The following is a 17,402-nucleotide window of genomic DNA, read 5'->3' as shown; positions in this document are numbered from 1 at the left end:
CGTGCACTCACCAGAAAGACAGAGACAGAGACACAGAAAGTGAAAAAAAATCACCCCCCAGGGGAGATGGCCACGCAGCAATCCCTTCTCCTCCATTCTCCTCTCAGGATCTTGGGCATGCACACACATATGCCTGGCGTGAGTTTAAGCCACCGGGTTCGAGACTTGAACCATGGTCGATTACGTGGGAGTCCAGTGACATAGCCATTATGCCAACTGCTGATCCCTTAGCATCCTATTCTTACAAACACGACAGAATAATGATGTTACTAATGGAAATCTTAAAAGTATGGCTTTAGACCTATTGAGTCTGAAGAAGCAAAGAGAAATCCACAAGGAAATTTAGCTAAGAGGCATTTAAGTGACATAACCCAAAACCCAAAAGTGGCCAAGGCAGGAGAGGAAGACCGAAGAGCTGTGCAACAAAGTCAAATATGGTAGAAAAGGCAAGTCAAAGAGCAAAAAGAAGAGAAAGGGCTGGAAGAATACAACCACAGTTATGAGATAAGAGAAGATACAGGGTCCTAGAAATGCAAAACAAAACAGGTAAGAAAAGTGGGGGGAGATATCCAGCAGGTGGCGTGGTGGTTGAGGTGCTGAATTCCCACATGGCCAATATGATTCAAGCCCCAGATCCAGCAGCTTGAAAATTATGCCAGGCATGTGTGCATGCCCAAAATCCTGAGAGGAGAACAGGGGAGAAGGGACTGCAGCAGGTCATGCCCGTAGGGGGAGATTTTTCACTTTCCTTCTCTCTGTCTCTCTCCAGTGAGTGCACACACCCTATGGCAAAAAATATCTAAATAAAAAAAGGGGGGAGGAAAAGTGGAAGAGAAATAAAAACAATGAAGTATAATAACAACAGTCAATGAAAAATGGAGCATGTAGAAGGAAAAATTAAACTTATAAAATAACTCAAATGAGGCTCATGGATGAGGAGGAAAATAATGATCTTACAGAACCAGACTCAGCAAAACAGTAGAGGAGAAAGGGAAATTAGAGAGGACTAAAGGACAGTATGGGAAGAAGAGAAGCAGACAATGTAGTACTCTTGCAAAAGTATCCACAGTGACATGTAAGTACAGACACAAAAATTCAGGAGCTCACTCGCTGTCACACACACACACACACACACACACACACACACACACAGAAAGTACAAGTAATATGTGACTGTTATCACCACTGATAAAATGCAGACATTGTGACTCACTGAATCACTGGACTTTCTTTTTCCAATAGATATTTTCTTTGTCTAACAGAATGTGCTTTGGTCAAGTGTTGATTTTCAACGTATTACATTTAACATCCAAAATGTACAGTACTGAAATGGTCTGTTACTATAGGATCTGACCAGTATGTACAGATGAACCCTAAAGAAAACTATCTTAAATGTAATGCTTTCCTGGTAACTACTGAGTTTGTTACCCTTTCAAGTTATTAACTGAAGAGCTTGAGAAACTGCACTATATTTGGTCTCTTCCTCTTTTTAATGCAAACTGCCAAGACTGAAATTTGTTTTACTTAATTTACAAATAGTAAAGAAACAAACTACACGATTCAGAACCTAAGTACAAGAACAGAGTCAATTATTTATGATGGACATAACCAAGTTCTATACACAGTTCTATCTGATGTTTCATATTCTTTTTGTAATATATTTCAAGGAGGACTAGAGGGTGGCAGAGCATTATAGATAAATAAAAGAGATTAAAACGATTAAAAAAAAAAACTTACTTTAAGAATTTCATCGACACAGCTCACATCACCTGAAGCTGATGCCTTTAGAGGGAGAAAAAGAAATATCAATTAGATGTTGAGTCATTTCATTATTAATTTTTAATTTTTAGTATTTGCTGTGCAGATTAAAAACATTATTAGAAATGAAATGTAAAGACATATTTGTGATCCCACTCTAAATCAAAACACTAGTTAGACTCTTTGAACCAATTTCCTTAAAATACAAAATTGTCAAGCACTAGAATTATAACTGCCGAACTACATAAAGCTTGTGGAACTTCACGTTTCTTAAGTTTTTAAAATTCTAGTTTTTATATTTTTATACTAATTTATGTTTTACTGTATAAAAAATTTCTTTTTTATACTCTGGGATTAAAAATATGTGTACTTTTTAATTACCAGAGGGCACGTGTATGTCCCAGAGAAAGAGAAAGCACCACTCCCCAACTGGTACAGGTAACATCTTAATCTTTTTTCCTTTATTCCTCCATCCCATCAGTATTTTAGACACACATGCACACATGCTTGACATGTTTTTCAGGCCACTGGGACTGGACTACAAACTGCAGTTGGCTATGTTGGATCTGGCTCCCAATGTACGGGATTTACTACTGCTCTAGGAGGCCAGCTCCCAAAAAATAATTTTTAAAATGTTAAGTTTTCAGGTGAGCAGCTTGTCCAAAAATTGAAAAGTTTATTTACATATAAAGTATACTGCGTCAGTAGGTAGTGTGTGGTTAAGGCAGCTGTATCCCACGTGGGTGACTGACTACATGGTTAGAGTCCAGGACCTGGAGGCATAGAAAACATGTGGGTGAGCCGGAGGGTGGCATGGTGGTTAAGGGCACTGGACTCCCATATGGCCAACCACAGTTTGAGTCCTGGACCTGGAGGCTTGCTTTCTCACTTTCCCTCTATCTCTGTCTCTCTCTCTCGTCAAATTTTAAAATAAATAAATAAAGTAATTATTTTAAAAAAACAAACACTGGGCACGTGTGCATGCATCCCAAAATACCAAAAGAAAGGAGAAATGGAGAAGGGATTACAGTATGACCATCCCCCATGGTGGGTGTTTTCTCATTCTCTCTCTCTGGTGAGTGCATATACCCCCTGGCAACTTAAAAAATATATATGTGTGTGTATGTATGTGAGTATGTGTATGTCATGGGACAAGCTCTGTGGCCTGATGGTTAAGGGAACCAGATTCCACATGGTCAACTGATAAGTTCCAATCCTGGTCCAACAGCTTGAGAAACATGCCAGTCACACATGTGCCTAAAATCCTGACTGAAGAAATGAAGGAATTGTGGTATGACCACTTCCCACTGGGGAGTGATTTTTCCCTGTCTATCTCTCTCTGGCAAGAACACAGCCCACTGGCAAAGTCTCTTCACACACACACACACACACACACACACACACACACACATATGCACTATAATACTGATACACCACTTTACATAATCTTAAAAATAAAACGAGTTATCATCGAAATATTACTGGTCTGGAACAGGATAAATGATTTACACCAAAATTAAGTCACAAAGGGCAAGTTGCCTATTCTAAGGCGCAAACAGAAATGAAAAAGCTGAACTTGAGTCTTAACTCTATGAATGATGTTGTTTGAAGAAAGAACAAACTGACACAACTATTCTCCTGAAAGAAGTAATTAGATGACAAATGCCACTAACAATGAATTTCCCAAGGCCACAGGAAAGATTTTTAAATGTTTTCAAAACATCATTTTACCTATCCCTGACTCCTCCTTCCTTACCATTTTGAGTTACTGGCTACTGAGATTACTTTTTAGTTTATTAAATTGTTTTATTGTAAGTGTACTAAAAGATAAGATTTCAGCTATTTGACAATGACTGCTTACTGCTTTGGTTATTTTGAATATCATATTTTGGTATACAGTTATAGACATTACAAATTTTAAACCCAAACTATGAATCTAGAGCAGATATTGCAACCCTTTAAGTGCAACAAGAGAAAATAATCATATCATCCAAACTACACAACATTACCATCATCAAGGACCTTGAAGTTCCAACATTTACCACCATGAACTACAGTGCCTACATCTCATTCATTAATAACTCTATAAGAATAGGAACATAGGGCCAGCCTGTGGCGTGGTGGTTAAATCAGCTGGATACCATATGGCAACACTATGCAGTCTGAGTCCTGGACACAGTGGCTTAAAAAAACCCACACTGGGCACATTTGGGTATGTGCCCAAAATCCCAAAAGGAGAAGGGACTGTGGTATATGGCCATCCCCCCAAGGGATGCTTTCACACTTGCCCTCTCATTCTCTCTCCTGTAAGTATACATGCCCTCTAACAAGCTGAAGGAGAAAAAAAAAGGGGCCATAATTATTTTTAAACAAAAGAAAGCATGGTATATTATCCCATAAAACCAAAGTGAAAATCTAACATTCTGACGGACTATGCTTTTATTCTAAAACTGATTCACCATTTTAATATTTGAAAATTGTAAATGACATTTTCTCTATTTCCCAAGAGAAAATACCAGTTTTATTAATCCACTTGAGAGTCACTTTTTTTAATCTTTAAACTTTTACATTCCTTATGGGACAGTTCAAGTTCAATCTTAATTTCACAGTCAATTGTTTCACACGGTCACCATGTTAAAAGTTCTAAATGTATGGGAACCAGCAGTTAGCGTAATGGCTATGTCACTGGACTCCCACATAGTCGACCGCGGTTCGTGTACCAGATCCGGTGCTTGAAACTCACACCGGGCGCATGTGCATTCATGCCCATCACCCCTGGGGGGTGATTTCTCGCTTTCTGTCTCTATGTCTCTCTCTCTGTCTGTCTGGCGAGCGCACGCGCCCTATAGCAAAAATCTCCAAAAAAAAAAAAAAAAAAAAGTTCTAAATGTGTGACTTACATCCAGCGGCTGGGAAGGTATTTTCAGCTTGGTGAGGTGTGCTTTGCTGCTGGGCTTCAGCTCAGTCATGCTATTGCCATGGGACTGGCTGCTGTAGTGCTCAGAGGACAGCTTTGGTTCCATGGACTCCTGTCCATCCATGGGCCGCACGTAGGCAGTGGGTTTCTGTAACATTGAACTGGATTTTGACATCAATGAAGGTGGGAAAGACTGATTTGAGTGCTGCCCACTTGAAAAGGGTACACGGGAAGGAGAATCCCAGTTTGCATCAGGGTCCCGAGGTGATTTGGAACGCTGATGTTCCTTGCTATGGTGATCGTTCCCATGAGACCTGGAATGACTGGAGCTTAATGAAGAGACAGCCTGCTGTTTTCCAGGGCTGGAAGATCGTGATTTGGAGTGTTCTGATCCATGCTGGCCTTTCTTCCGGCTACTGCTCCCACTACTGCTGTATGAGTCACGGTCATGCCTCTGCCCACTACTGCTACTGCTACTACTGCCACCTGCACTGGTCCGCTGGCTACTGTGTCCACTTTGTAAGCCTGAGGACCGTTTCTGCGACTGAGAAGTGCTGGGTGCAGGTCCTACTGGAGTCCACTTGCTACTCTGATGAGAGCCTCCATGTCTCTGTTCAAAGAAATTTGGGTTAGATTTTTCATCTGCTGTTGGTGGTACTGTAGGCTTGGGAATTGCAACAAGCTTTGGTATAGCTCTGTCTCCTATGAAATCCTTCATTTCATCGTAGTTTCCAAGCATACTCTGAATACGACTTGATAGCTTGTCTTCTTTGCTGGTCTATATAAAAAAAAGTAAAACAAAGTTGTACTATTAGCATAATCAGAAATAAAATATGCTTCTAAACTGATTTTCCAAACTTCAAAAAGAAAGGACCATTTAAGGGAAGCTGCACCTCTTATCTAAAAACTTGGTATCTACAAGCAAACTCCAAATATGTCATTTTTATAGTAAAAAAGTATTCATTGCAAAGTGTCCAATAACAACCATGCTAAAACGTAAACATTTGATAAGACATTTAGAAATAAATATAATGGATTCTAGGAAGGGGGGGAGGAATCCAAATTGTACCAACAAACATTCTGAAACAGAGGCAAAAATCTTTTGAAGAATAGAAAAGTCATCTGTTCTTATGTAATTAAGTTCTGGGTCAGCAAATATCCATATTCTGGCTGTCTATGAAAGCATTATATTCTTTATACTTTGATGTTTATTTAGAAACAGAAGTGAGCGAAACAAAATTATACCCAATTGACTTTTTTTTAAAAATTCCCTCTGTTAGGGGGCCGCAGGTAGTGTGGTGGTTAAGGCACTGGACTCCCACATGGCAGACTGTGGTTCAAGTCTTGGACCTGGTGGCTTGCTTTCTCACTATCCTTCTCTCTACCTCTCTCTGGTCAAATTATAATTAATTAATTAATTAATTAATTATTCTTTCAGAAAAAAAAAAAAAAAAACCTCCCTCTGTTACTATGACTTATCAAGTTAATAAAGTTCCCAAATAATAAATCATGCATGGAAAACATTTAGCAAAATTTTAAATTCTGGTTTTAATTCTGATCAATAAATGCTCTAACTTTTAAAGTTGATATTACATACTTTAAGTTTCAAATAAGTATTCTTGGGTAAGAGGAAAGTGGTTTGAGATGACTCTTTCATATTCATAAAATTGGAAGAAAATTTACTGACTACATTAAAAAGAAATAGACTGTATAACCACTACTTGGGGCCAGCAGGTGGCGTGGTGGTAAAGGGTGCTGGACTCCCATGTGGCCAGCCACTGTTCGGGTCCCAGACCTGGTGGCTTATTTTCTCGCTTTCCCTCTCTCTCTTTCTCTCTTTGATCAAACTGGAAAATAATAATAATAAATAAGGTTAAATAAAATAATTATTTTTAAAAAAAAGATTATATAATCACTACTTAGTTTGAGACTGGCAAAAATAAATAATGACTTCAAATTATGTGAGAATCAATCAAACCCTATTAACCAAAGAGGTAAATAAATATACAACTGTTTATAGACAACATCAAGATCCAAAATTAAACCCAATTCATTACAGTCTAATTACAAAGTAAGTTGTATGACTCAAAGACTCTGGATAAACTTTTTTCCCAACGTATCTTTAATCCTCAATCCCAGGTTTTGTGATATATTCACATAAATGAGGCCAGTAAGACTGTCTTTAAAAATGAGAAAAATTCTTAGAAGTTCTTGGGGTCAGCAGGTGGTGGCCTGGTGGTTAAGAGGGCTGGACTCCCACATGGCTGACTGTGGTTCTAGTCCTGGCTCTGGCAGCTGACTTGCTCACTTTTTCTCTCACTTTCTCCATCCCTCTCTGGTCAAATTAAAATAAATGAATGAATAAATACATTTTTAAAAAGTTAAAATAATTCTTAAATTCTTAAAAGCTCTTGATACACAGCTTATATAGGGTATACAGATAGTTTCTGTAAACACCAAATGCTATAGTGGTAAACCTACGATACACTGTTACTTTTAATCCTTCACCAGGAAAAAAAGATTTAACACACTCTCAATCTCACACTATAAATCAACAATGGTCATTATTGCTGTAATACACAGAAATTTTGATATTATCTGAGGATTTCCAGAAGTTTGTGGAAAAATGAACTAAAGTATGAGTTTATTTTAATGCAAAAAAAGTCTAAAATCCATGCCTAGTTTCTCCACAATATACGTGTTCTATAAACTTTTTGAAGTCCTCCCATTTATAATATAATCCTTTAAAAAGGAGAAACAATTTAAATAAAATTCAGAGCCACATAAAATATTAGGCATCAGTGGCCACTAGAGTTCTATCAGTCATCAGAAGCTGTGCCCGTCAGTGTTTTAGGTATCCATACCTAAATCTACTATAATGGCAATTCATTCGATTTACTGAACGCCTCTGGTGACATGCTTCAGTGTCAATCTGATATTAACTAAGCATCAACTGCATCAAAAGAAAAAACAGAATTTGGTAACAGAAAAATAACTGGACTGGTACAAAAGATCCATTTATCTAAACAAGCAAATATACTAAGAGACCTTTAAAATCAAGAAAACCTAAGTAAGCAAATACAAGAAATGGAGGGAAAAAAAAAGTATCTATGAAATATTCATCTTTAATACCTAAAGAATGCCTATGAAACAGCAGATAATGCATATTGGCTCACAAAACTTAAATTTAACTCAAGACTCAGATGAAATGCCTGCCCACGTTAGTGGTAATGCAGGAGTATAACAGTGAATGTCTGAGCCAGTTGAGACCACGTTTTTAAGGAACAAGATACCATTGGATAGGGGGGAGGGGCTGATGGACTTCCAGGGTATTGGTAATGATCAATTTTTTGATCAGAGTACTAATTATATGCAGTTGTTCATGTGAATATTCTTTAAAACCATGAACACTTATCTTGTATACTTTTCTATATGCATATTATACTCCAAAGAAGTTCCTCCCGAGAAAGCATATTCTCTTCAGAAGAAAATAAATAGCATTCAAAACAATTATTTTCAATATAAAAATTCAATTGAAAAATGCTTTAGAAGCGAAACTGTCCTGTTAGGAAAAACAGCAACACTCAAAGGACAACTTACAACTTTGTATGGCTCAGCAAAGAGAGGGGAGCTTGGTGGGAAGGCGTCTTCGCCCTGCTGGATTTCCTGGTTCCGCCTTTCCCGTTCTTTCATACGCAGCACATTCCTGTCTTCACGGTTCATGTTGCTATGAAGAAAAAAAAAGAAAACCACAACTTTTACATCCCCAAAATAAGATGCAAAATTCAATTTTCTGTATTATTCTGTCAGTTTAAGACTTCAATCAGAGATTCCCTTTTGACTTCTAAGTAGTATCAGGTGTTAGTGCTGAATTTGAGTTTTGGCAATGGCTTTTATCGATTAATACCAATAGTGTCTTCCACAACTATCCACAAAGAAAATACTAGCCCAGAATATTAGAACCCACCCCAACAAAATTCTTATTAACCTTAGCAATTTTTAAAGACTCTGCTAGCTAAAAGTCAGCTAAAACTTGGATGTTAAGAAGGAAGGGGAGGTAGTTGTTAAGCCCAAATCCTCATTCATGACTTCCCTCTGTAGAAATGTAGCTATTCTCTGCCCTTCAAGGCACATAACCCACTCCCACCTACCACCTCTCCCACAAGGATTCCTCTACTTTGCATCTACCTTATCTTGATTTCTTTCTGTCCCACACACAGCTTCCTTGGTGTCCATCCTTACGGCAGTTTGACCTCAGCTTTGCTGTTGCTCTAGATCCCCTAAAAAATGACATTTCTGCTCTAAATATATTAATATTTCAATTAACACCTCAATAAATGGCAAAACTGAGGCTTTCAGTAACAATCTGAAATTAATTTCAGTTAGTAATAGTACTTGAAATTGTACTGAAAAAGAGAAAGTCTCTTGGAGTGGGGGTAAAAATACGGGTATAATTTCTTTTAAAAAAATTATTTCTTGGGAACCAGCAGTTAGCGTAATGGCTATGTCACTGGACTCCCACGTAGCCGACCGCGGTTTGCTCCCCGGACCTGCTGGCTTAAAACTCACGCCGGGCACGTGTGCGTGCGTGCCCAAGATCCCAAGAGGAGAATGGAGGAGAAGGGATTGCGGCATGACCATCTCCCCTGGGGGGTGATTTCTTGCTTTCTGTCTCTATGTCTCTTTCTGTCTGGCGAGCGCACGCGCCCTATAGCAAAAACCTCTCAAAAAAAATAAAATAAAATAAAAAAAGAAGTTGAAGTATATCTTTACTGTAAAGGCAAAACTGTTTTATAACTCTGAGAATATAGGAAAAAAGATTTAATTTCCTCCACTACAACTTTTTTTTATTTAACGTCATTTATTTTATTTAACTTTATTTCATTATTTATTTTAATTTGACCAAAGAGGGGCAGAGTGAGAGAAAGAGGGAGAGAAAGTGAGAAAGTAAGCTGCCAGGTCCTGGACACGAACTGCAGTTGGCCATGGGGGAGTCCAGAGCCTTAAACCACCATGCCACCTGCTTCCACTACAACCTTACATGTTTGTGACACCAGATGTGACAAGTGTCTCCATATATATAAAGCAAGTCACTCCTCTGCAGCAAAAAACAGCTGGATGTCATCTAATTCAGTTCAATTCCTACATGACCTAGCTGAAGACAGCTTCAGAGTCCATAGGCCGAGAGCTCAGTACAACTAGCCACCAATTTCCAACGTCAATCTCAAACACCACTCATTTAACCTGTGCTTCTGTTTTACCCCTCCATGGGTTTGATCAATTTGATAATGAGCAGCTCATAGATTCAGGAAACACCTTTTACTAAATGATTATGAAGGTTATTTTAAAGATACACACTGAACGGCCAGATCAAGAATACATAGGGCTGAGTCTGGAATGAGTAGGAGTGCACCACCCTTCCAGAACATGGATATATACTTACCTCCCTAGATGTCCAACGAGCTCAGTTCCTAAGTTTTAAGAACTCGTTAAATCACTGCTCACTGGTTATCAACTCAACTTTCAGTCCCTCTGCCTTGCCTGGAGATAGGGGTGGGTGGCTGTGAGTTCTAACACTCTCAGTACCAGTCTCCATCCTGTGGTCATATAGGACTTCCCAATATCACATCATTAACATAAGCTCAAATATGGTTGAAAGGGGCTTGTTATAAGTAACAGAAGTCTGTCGCCTTTATTTTTCGCAATTGTTCAGAAACCACAAACAAAAGGCCAAATATTTTAACAACAACAAAAATATTACTGTTCTAGTCACTTGGGAAACTATGAGAGTTATAGTGAAATAAATGGCTTAGCACCAGCCAAATATATATCTAGATGCATAAATATATACAGAGTCTTAGAAGAGTATTAGGAATAGCCCAGAGTACACAGCACTGTGCAGTAACTATCTACTAGGTGAATATTCTGGGAAGAGAGGTCTCCCCTTCTCCATAATAATCTCAAAGAGATTAAGAGACTGATGTTCAGTATGACTCTGTAACTCCAACTGCGTAATTCCTCAAAACAAGGTGACTCAAGTGGTTTAGTTATAACTTTTTACAAAACTTGTCAGAGAGCATGTGCATTTGCCAGAGAGACAAAAGAAAGGGAGAAAGTACTAGGCAGTGGGGCAATGGTCATGCTTCAGTCTCTTCTCCATTTACCTACCCTGCCAGGACCTGAGGCACAGACACATATGCACAGCATGTTCTGAATCCTGCATCAGGATTTGAACTGCAAATGTCCAGGTGGGATCTGGTTCCCTTAACCACTAGACTACAGGTCTGGTCCAAGGTGGTTTAGTTATAAATAAGGACTATTTTCTGATACAGATTAATCACATATAGAGTGATATATCTCTAATAAGATATATACATATATTATAATAAAAAGTTTCGAACATAAAATGTCTAGTAACAACAACAACAAAAAAACCCACAAGTAATTCTCTCTTAATTAACTTCTTAAAATATCTTAGTGAAGCAGGGCCCAAACGTCAACTACACATTTTAACATAGTAGATGGGACAAATGAGGGCACCCGATTTTTAGTTCTAGTTATATAACACACTAGATACATCACTTAGGCAAATAATTGGTCTATTTTGTTTTACATAAAATGACATTATGGGCCAGCAAGTGGCATGGTGGTTGGGGCACTGGATCCCACGTGGCCCCCGCAGCTTGTAAAACATCCTGGGTATGTGTGCATATGTACCCAAATTCCCAAGAGAAGCGACTGCAGTATGGCTACCTCCCCTGGAGGGGTGCTTTCTCATGCACCTGTGCCCTACAGCAAAAAATTAAAAACCAACCAAAATCTATAAGAGAAGTACTTGGATATACTCAATAACCCATGGTTATTTAGGAGTATGTTGTTTATTTTCCACACATTTCTCAATTTTCCTTGTGTTCTTTTTAATCTGAACCTAATGTGGAGCCTCAAAATTGATTTAAGAAGTAAAAGGAGGACCAGTAGATGGTGTAATGGTTACATTGCTGGACTCCTACGTAGTTGACCATGGTTAGCATCCTGGACCCAGTGGCTTAAAACTCACACAGGGTACGTGCACGTGCATGTCCAAAATCCCAGGAGGAGAATGGAGGAAAGGGGACTACGGTGTGGCCATCCTCCCCATCTGTATCTCCAGAAGTGCACGAAGCACCCTATAGCAAAAATCTCTCTTAAGAAAAAAAAAAAAAGAAGTAGTAAAAGAATGTCTGAATAGACCTATGACAGGTAAAGATCTGTCAATTATCTTGATCTTTTCAGAGAATCAACTTTTGGTTTTGTTTTCTTATTATATGATTTCATTCCTTTTCTTTTCTTTTTTTTTTTTTTAAGAGGTTTTTGCTATAGGGCACGTGCACTTGCCAGAAAGACAGAGAGAGAAGAGACAGAGAGACAGAAAGTGAGAAATCACCTCCCAGGGGGGATGGCCACACCGCAATCCCTTCTCCTCCATTCTCCTCTTGGTATCTTGGGCACGCATGCACACGTACCTGGTGTGAGTTTAAGCCACGGGGTCCAGGACTCGAACCATGGTCGACTACATAGGAGTCCAGCGACACAGCCATTATGCTAACTGCTGGTCCACCTTTTAATTTTTTTTTTTAAGTTTAAATAGAAAAACAGAATTAAAGTACATGTTTATCTTGGTGCAAAACTTTTTTTTAAGAGAGATTTTTGCTATAGGGCGTGTGTGCTTGCCAGAGAGGGAGAGAGAGAGAGAGACAGAAAGCGAGAAATCATCCCCCAGGGGGGGTGGCAACACAACAGTCCCTTCTCCTCTCAGGATTTTGGGCACACATGCACACACACCCAGAGTGAATTTTAAGCCACCACTTCTGGGACTTGAACTGTGGTCGAGTACCTGGGAGTCCAGCAACGTAACCATTAGACTATCTGTTGGTCTCCTTTTTAAAATCATGCATGGTTTTGGGGGCCAGCAGGTGGTGCAGTGGTTGAGATGCTGGACTCCCACATGGCCAACTGCAGTTTGAGTACCAAACCTGATGGCTTGAAATTCCTGCCAGGCATGTAAACAAGCATTTCCAAAATCCTGAGAGGAGAATAGAGGAGAGAGGAACTGCGTCATGGCCATCCCCCCAGGGGCTGATTTCTCACTTTTTGTCTCTGTCTCTAGCGAGCAAGCTCATGCGTCCTATAGCAAAAATCTCATTTAAAAAAAAAAAGCATAATATTTTTTCAGAGTATGCATTTTCAATGAACTTTTTGAAGACTCATGGTATATTGAAAGTATTACACACCATGACAAAGTGAGATTTATTCCAGGAACACAGGTTGGTTTACAATCAAATATCAAACAATGTAATGCACTACACCAATAAAATAAAGGACAAAATCTACAGATATAGGGAAAAAATGACAAATATTAACACATTTTCTTTTAAATTTTTATTTTATTCAAAACAGAGAGAAATTGAGATGTGCTATCAACATATCTCATCACACTGCAACCCTATTCCCATGGTCCTCTGGCCTGTCAGGATCTTGGGCACACATAAGCCAGTGAGTTTTTAGGCCCACTCAGAAACTAAACTCATGTGGTTTCCAGCACAATTCTATACTGACTACACCACTAAGTCTGGACCTAACGTGTTTTCCACCTTGAAACAGGGAATTTCCCCAACTTACTACAGGGAATCTACAAAAAACACACAGCTGACATCATATGTGATGATGAGAAAACTGAATGCTTTCTCCCTGAGATCAATACAAGGATATCTGCTTTCACTATTTCTGTTTGACAGTATACTATAATAGAAAATACCAAAAATAAACCCAAAAGTTTGTTCTCTGAAAACATCAAGATAATTGACAAATCTTTACTTGTTACAGGTCTATTCAGACATTCTATTACTTTTTGACTCAGTTTTGAGGTTCTAGCCAGGGGAATTAAATAAGAAAAAGGAAAAAAAAAAAGACATCCTAGAAAGAAGTGGGGCCAGCAGGTGTGCAGTGGTTAAGGGGCTAGACTCCAAACCACGATTAGAGTCCCAAATCTGGCTGCTTGAAAATCACACCAGCACATGTGTATGCATACCCCAAATCCCAGAAGTAGAATAGAAGAGAAGGGATTATGGTATGGCCATCTCCCCAGGGGGTTATTTCTCACTTTCCTTCTCACTGTCTCTCTGTCAAGTGCATGTGCCCTATAAAACTTTTTTTTTAAAAAAAGGAGGAAGGTGAGTAAAAATCTATTTAATAAATAAATTATTAGTGCTAATAAATTCAGCAGGCTGAAACATATAAGATCAAAACAAAGAAAATCATGTATTTCTATACAGTAGCAATAAACAAAAAACGAAATTAAGAAAACAATTCCATTTACAGTTTCATCAAAGAGAATAAAATACTTAAGAAATAAACTTAATAAGGTCAGTCTGTAGCCTATGGTTAAGAGACAGAGATCCAACATGGCCAACCACAGCTTGAATTCCACCCCTAACAGTTTTAAAATATAGCAGAAACATATGCATGCATGTCCCAAATCACAACAGGATAGAGAAATGGGATAGAAGAGAATAAGGTAGAACTATGCCCCTTTTGGGGGGTACTTTTCTTTCTCTGACAAGTATGTGCACCTTCTAGGAAAGGAAGGAAGAACAAATAAACAAAGGAAGGAAGGGGAGGGGAAGAAAGGAACCCAAGAAAAGAAATTTAACAAAAGAGATACAAAACTTGGGACGAGCAGATGGCATAATGGCTATGTCACTGGACTCCCATGTAGTCAACCACGGTTCAAGTCCTGGACCCGGTGGCTTGAACTCATGCAGGGTGCGTGTGCGTGCGTGCCCAAGATCCCTAGAGGAGAATGGAGGAGAAGGGATTGTGGCGTGGCCATCACCCCTGAGGGGTGATTTCTCGGTTTCTTTTCCTCTGTCTCTGTCTTTTTGGCAAGCGCACACGCTCTACAACAAAAACCTCTCAAAAAATAAATAAATTGCAAAACTAGGACCAGCAGTTGGCATAATGGCTATGTCGCTGGACTCCCATGTGGTCGATCATGGTTCAAGTCCTGGAGTTTGAGTTCAAGGCCAGCCTAGGCAACATAGCAAAACACTCTCTCTAAAAATAATAATAAAATGATGTAATGAAAACATGATAGCAAAAAAAAAATCCCATATTATTTTTGCTTCACCACATAGCTATGTATTATCTGAATTTCTCATCATCATATTACATAAATTACTCTCAACTCTCAGCCGTCAAAGCTTCACAGAAATTGAATTAATTTTTTTCTGGTGAACACTCTTAATTAATTTTTTGCGTGTGAACCCTCTTTCCTGTTCCTCACAAGAATTTCATGAAGTGCTATGGCCTTGTCTTTAATGGACAAAATGTTAAAATTGATATAAAAAATCAGGCTAGATGGTGGCACAGCAATAAAATGCAGGTAACACTCTGTGAGGCTGATGCACATAGAAAGGTTCTGGGTTCACGTCTCGGGACCTCCTAGTGCCAGGTAAACACGCGCTCATGATCCTGGGCTATGTGAAGCTAAGGACGGATTGTGCTGTCTGATCTCTGTTGAGGGTACTATCTATCTTTCACTCATTGGAATAAATTAATAAACTTCAAAACAATTTTTTAAAAATCTGAGAGCTCTTTTCAGGCTGAAGTGGGTGTCTAAGAGAAGAAAATGAAGGTTCTTATTGTGCCAAAAACCAAGAAAAAGCAAAGGAATTTCACAAAGCTAAAGATCAAGTATCTGAGAAAGAAGTGTGCCCTAGAAATACTTTGAGAAGCAATGAGGAAGCTTATCTGTAACAAAGCTAAGTACTGGCATAAGGCATATAGGCAGATGCATAGAACTAAGATTCGAGTGGCAGGATGGCAAGGTAAGCTGGCAACTTCTATTTTTTTTTTTTTGGAGAGGTTTTTACCATAGGGCACGTGTGCTTGCCAGACAGACAGAGAGAAACAGAGAGACAGAAAGTGAGAAATCATCCCCAAGGGGGGATGGCCACACCGCAATCCCTTCTCCTCCATTCTGCTCTCAGGATCTTGGGCATGCACGCACATGTGCCTGGCATGAGTTTAAGCCACCAGGTCCAGGACTTGAACCACATTTGACTACACGGGAGTCCAGCGACATGCCGTTACGCTAACTGTTGATCTCTAAGCTGGGAACTTCTATGTACCTGAACCCAGACTGGCATTTGTTATTAGGATCAGCAGTATCAATGGTGTGAGCCCACAGTATGAAAGGTGTTGCAGTTTCTTCATCTTCGTCAAACCTTTGATGGCACCTTTGTTAAACTCAACAAGGCTTTGATTACAATACCAGGATCATGGAATCACATGTTACACAGGGTACCTGAAACTAAAGTCAGTAAATTAATCTACAAGCATGGTTCTGGCAAAATCAGTAAGAAGTAAATTGCCTTGACAATTTATTTCTGATTGCTCAATCTCTGTGTAAACATGGCATCATCTGCATGGAGGATCTGATTCACAAGGTCTGAACTGTTGGAAAACATTTCAAAGAAACAAGTAACTTACTGAAGGCCTTCAAAGTACCTTCTCCAGAAGATGAAATGAAGAACACGACCACCAATTTTGTAGAAGGTGGAGACTAAGGCAACAAGGAAGACCAGATGTACAGGCTGACAAGCACATGCGCCCCATAGCAAAAAAATAAAAAGCCTCTCCAAAAAAAAAAAAAGAAAAGAAGAAGAAGATTGAACCAGGCCACCCATAGTCTAGTGGCTAAGGAAAAGGGATCACACATGGCCCACCATTATTCAAATCTTAGCCCAGGCAACTTGAAAAACATGCTGAGCACCTGTGTGAATGTGCCCCAAATCCTGACAGGATGGAGAAACAGGGGAGGGAGGACTGTGATATAACCACATCCCACTGAGGGGTGCTTTTCTCTTTCTCTGTTCTGTCTCTTTCTCTCTCTGGCAAGTGCACAAGCCTTCTAGCTATTTAAAAAAAGAGAGAGAGAGAGAGAGAGAGAGAAAAGAGGATGAACTAAAGTATCTACCATGATTATTTTATTTTTGTAATCTAGTCAGTTAATAAACAATGAATGAATTCGTAAAAAAAAAAAACAAAAATACAAAAAAAAAAAACAACCTTTATATCAACCATCAACTTTCAAACTATAAGCATCTCTATCTATTCTTTCCTTCAGGTTACAAAAGAAAAAAAGTAATCTCCCTCTTCTTACAAAGAACAATTATTGGGACCAGCAGGCATGCTGGTACTGGAATTCCACAAGCCCTGGACTTGTGGTTTGCTTTCTCCCTTCCTCTCTCTCTGTCTCTCATGAACACGGGTGCCCTGTAGCCAACTGAAAAGTAGTAATAATGATAAATAAAATTACATAATTCTTTTTTTCCCCCTTTTTTGGAGAGGTTTTTTTTTTTTGCTATAGGACACGTGTGCTCCCCAGAAAGACAGAGAGAGAGAGAGACAGAAAGCGAGAAATAACCCTCCCCAAGGGGGATGGCCACACCACAATCCCTTCTTCTCCGTTCTCCTCTTGGAATCTTGGGCACGCACGCACGCGTGTCTGGCATGAGTTTAAGCCACCAGGTCTGGGACTTGAACCGTGGTCAACGACATGGGAGTCCAGTGACATAACCATTACTCCAACTGCTGGTCCGCAAAAATTAAGTTTCTAGACCTTTTTTTTTTCCCTTTCTTTGGAGAGGTTTTTTTTTTTTTTTTGGTTAAGGGGACACTTGCGCGC

The 17,402-nt window shown here is 39.2% G+C and overlaps 1 protein-coding gene across 3 annotated transcripts in view; it reads right to left on the bottom strand.

Moving 5' to 3' along the window:
* Positions 1–17,402, bottom strand: part of AFF4 (ALF transcription elongation factor 4) — an 89,203-nt gene that overhangs the window by 48,192 nt on the left and 23,609 nt on the right. For 2 of the 3 annotated variants that reach the window (XM_027767645.1, XM_006166867.3), the window contains exons 2-5: positions 8,864–8,955; positions 8,276–8,402; positions 4,659–5,453; positions 1,738–1,782 (exon numbers count right to left, since the gene is read on the bottom strand). In XM_027767645.1, coding sequence (XP_027623446.1) covers positions 1,738–1,782; positions 4,659–5,453; positions 8,276–8,398 — 963 coding nt within the window. In that variant the 5' untranslated portion in view covers positions 8,399–8,402; positions 8,864–8,955. The remainder of the gene's footprint in view (positions 1–1,737; positions 1,783–4,658; positions 5,454–8,275; positions 8,403–8,863; positions 8,956–17,402) is intronic. The other variant, XM_027767644.1, reaches the window with a different exon arrangement.

The sequence above is a fragment of the Tupaia chinensis genome, unplaced genomic scaffold (assembly GCF_000334495.1).
Source record: "Tupaia chinensis unplaced genomic scaffold, TupChi_1.0 Scaffold144346_1, whole genome shotgun sequence".
NCBI lineage: Eukaryota > Metazoa > Chordata > Mammalia > Scandentia > Tupaiidae > Tupaia > Tupaia belangeri.
Note: the sequence above shows the minus strand (reverse complement) of the source record. Positions and strands in the feature narration are given on the sequence as shown.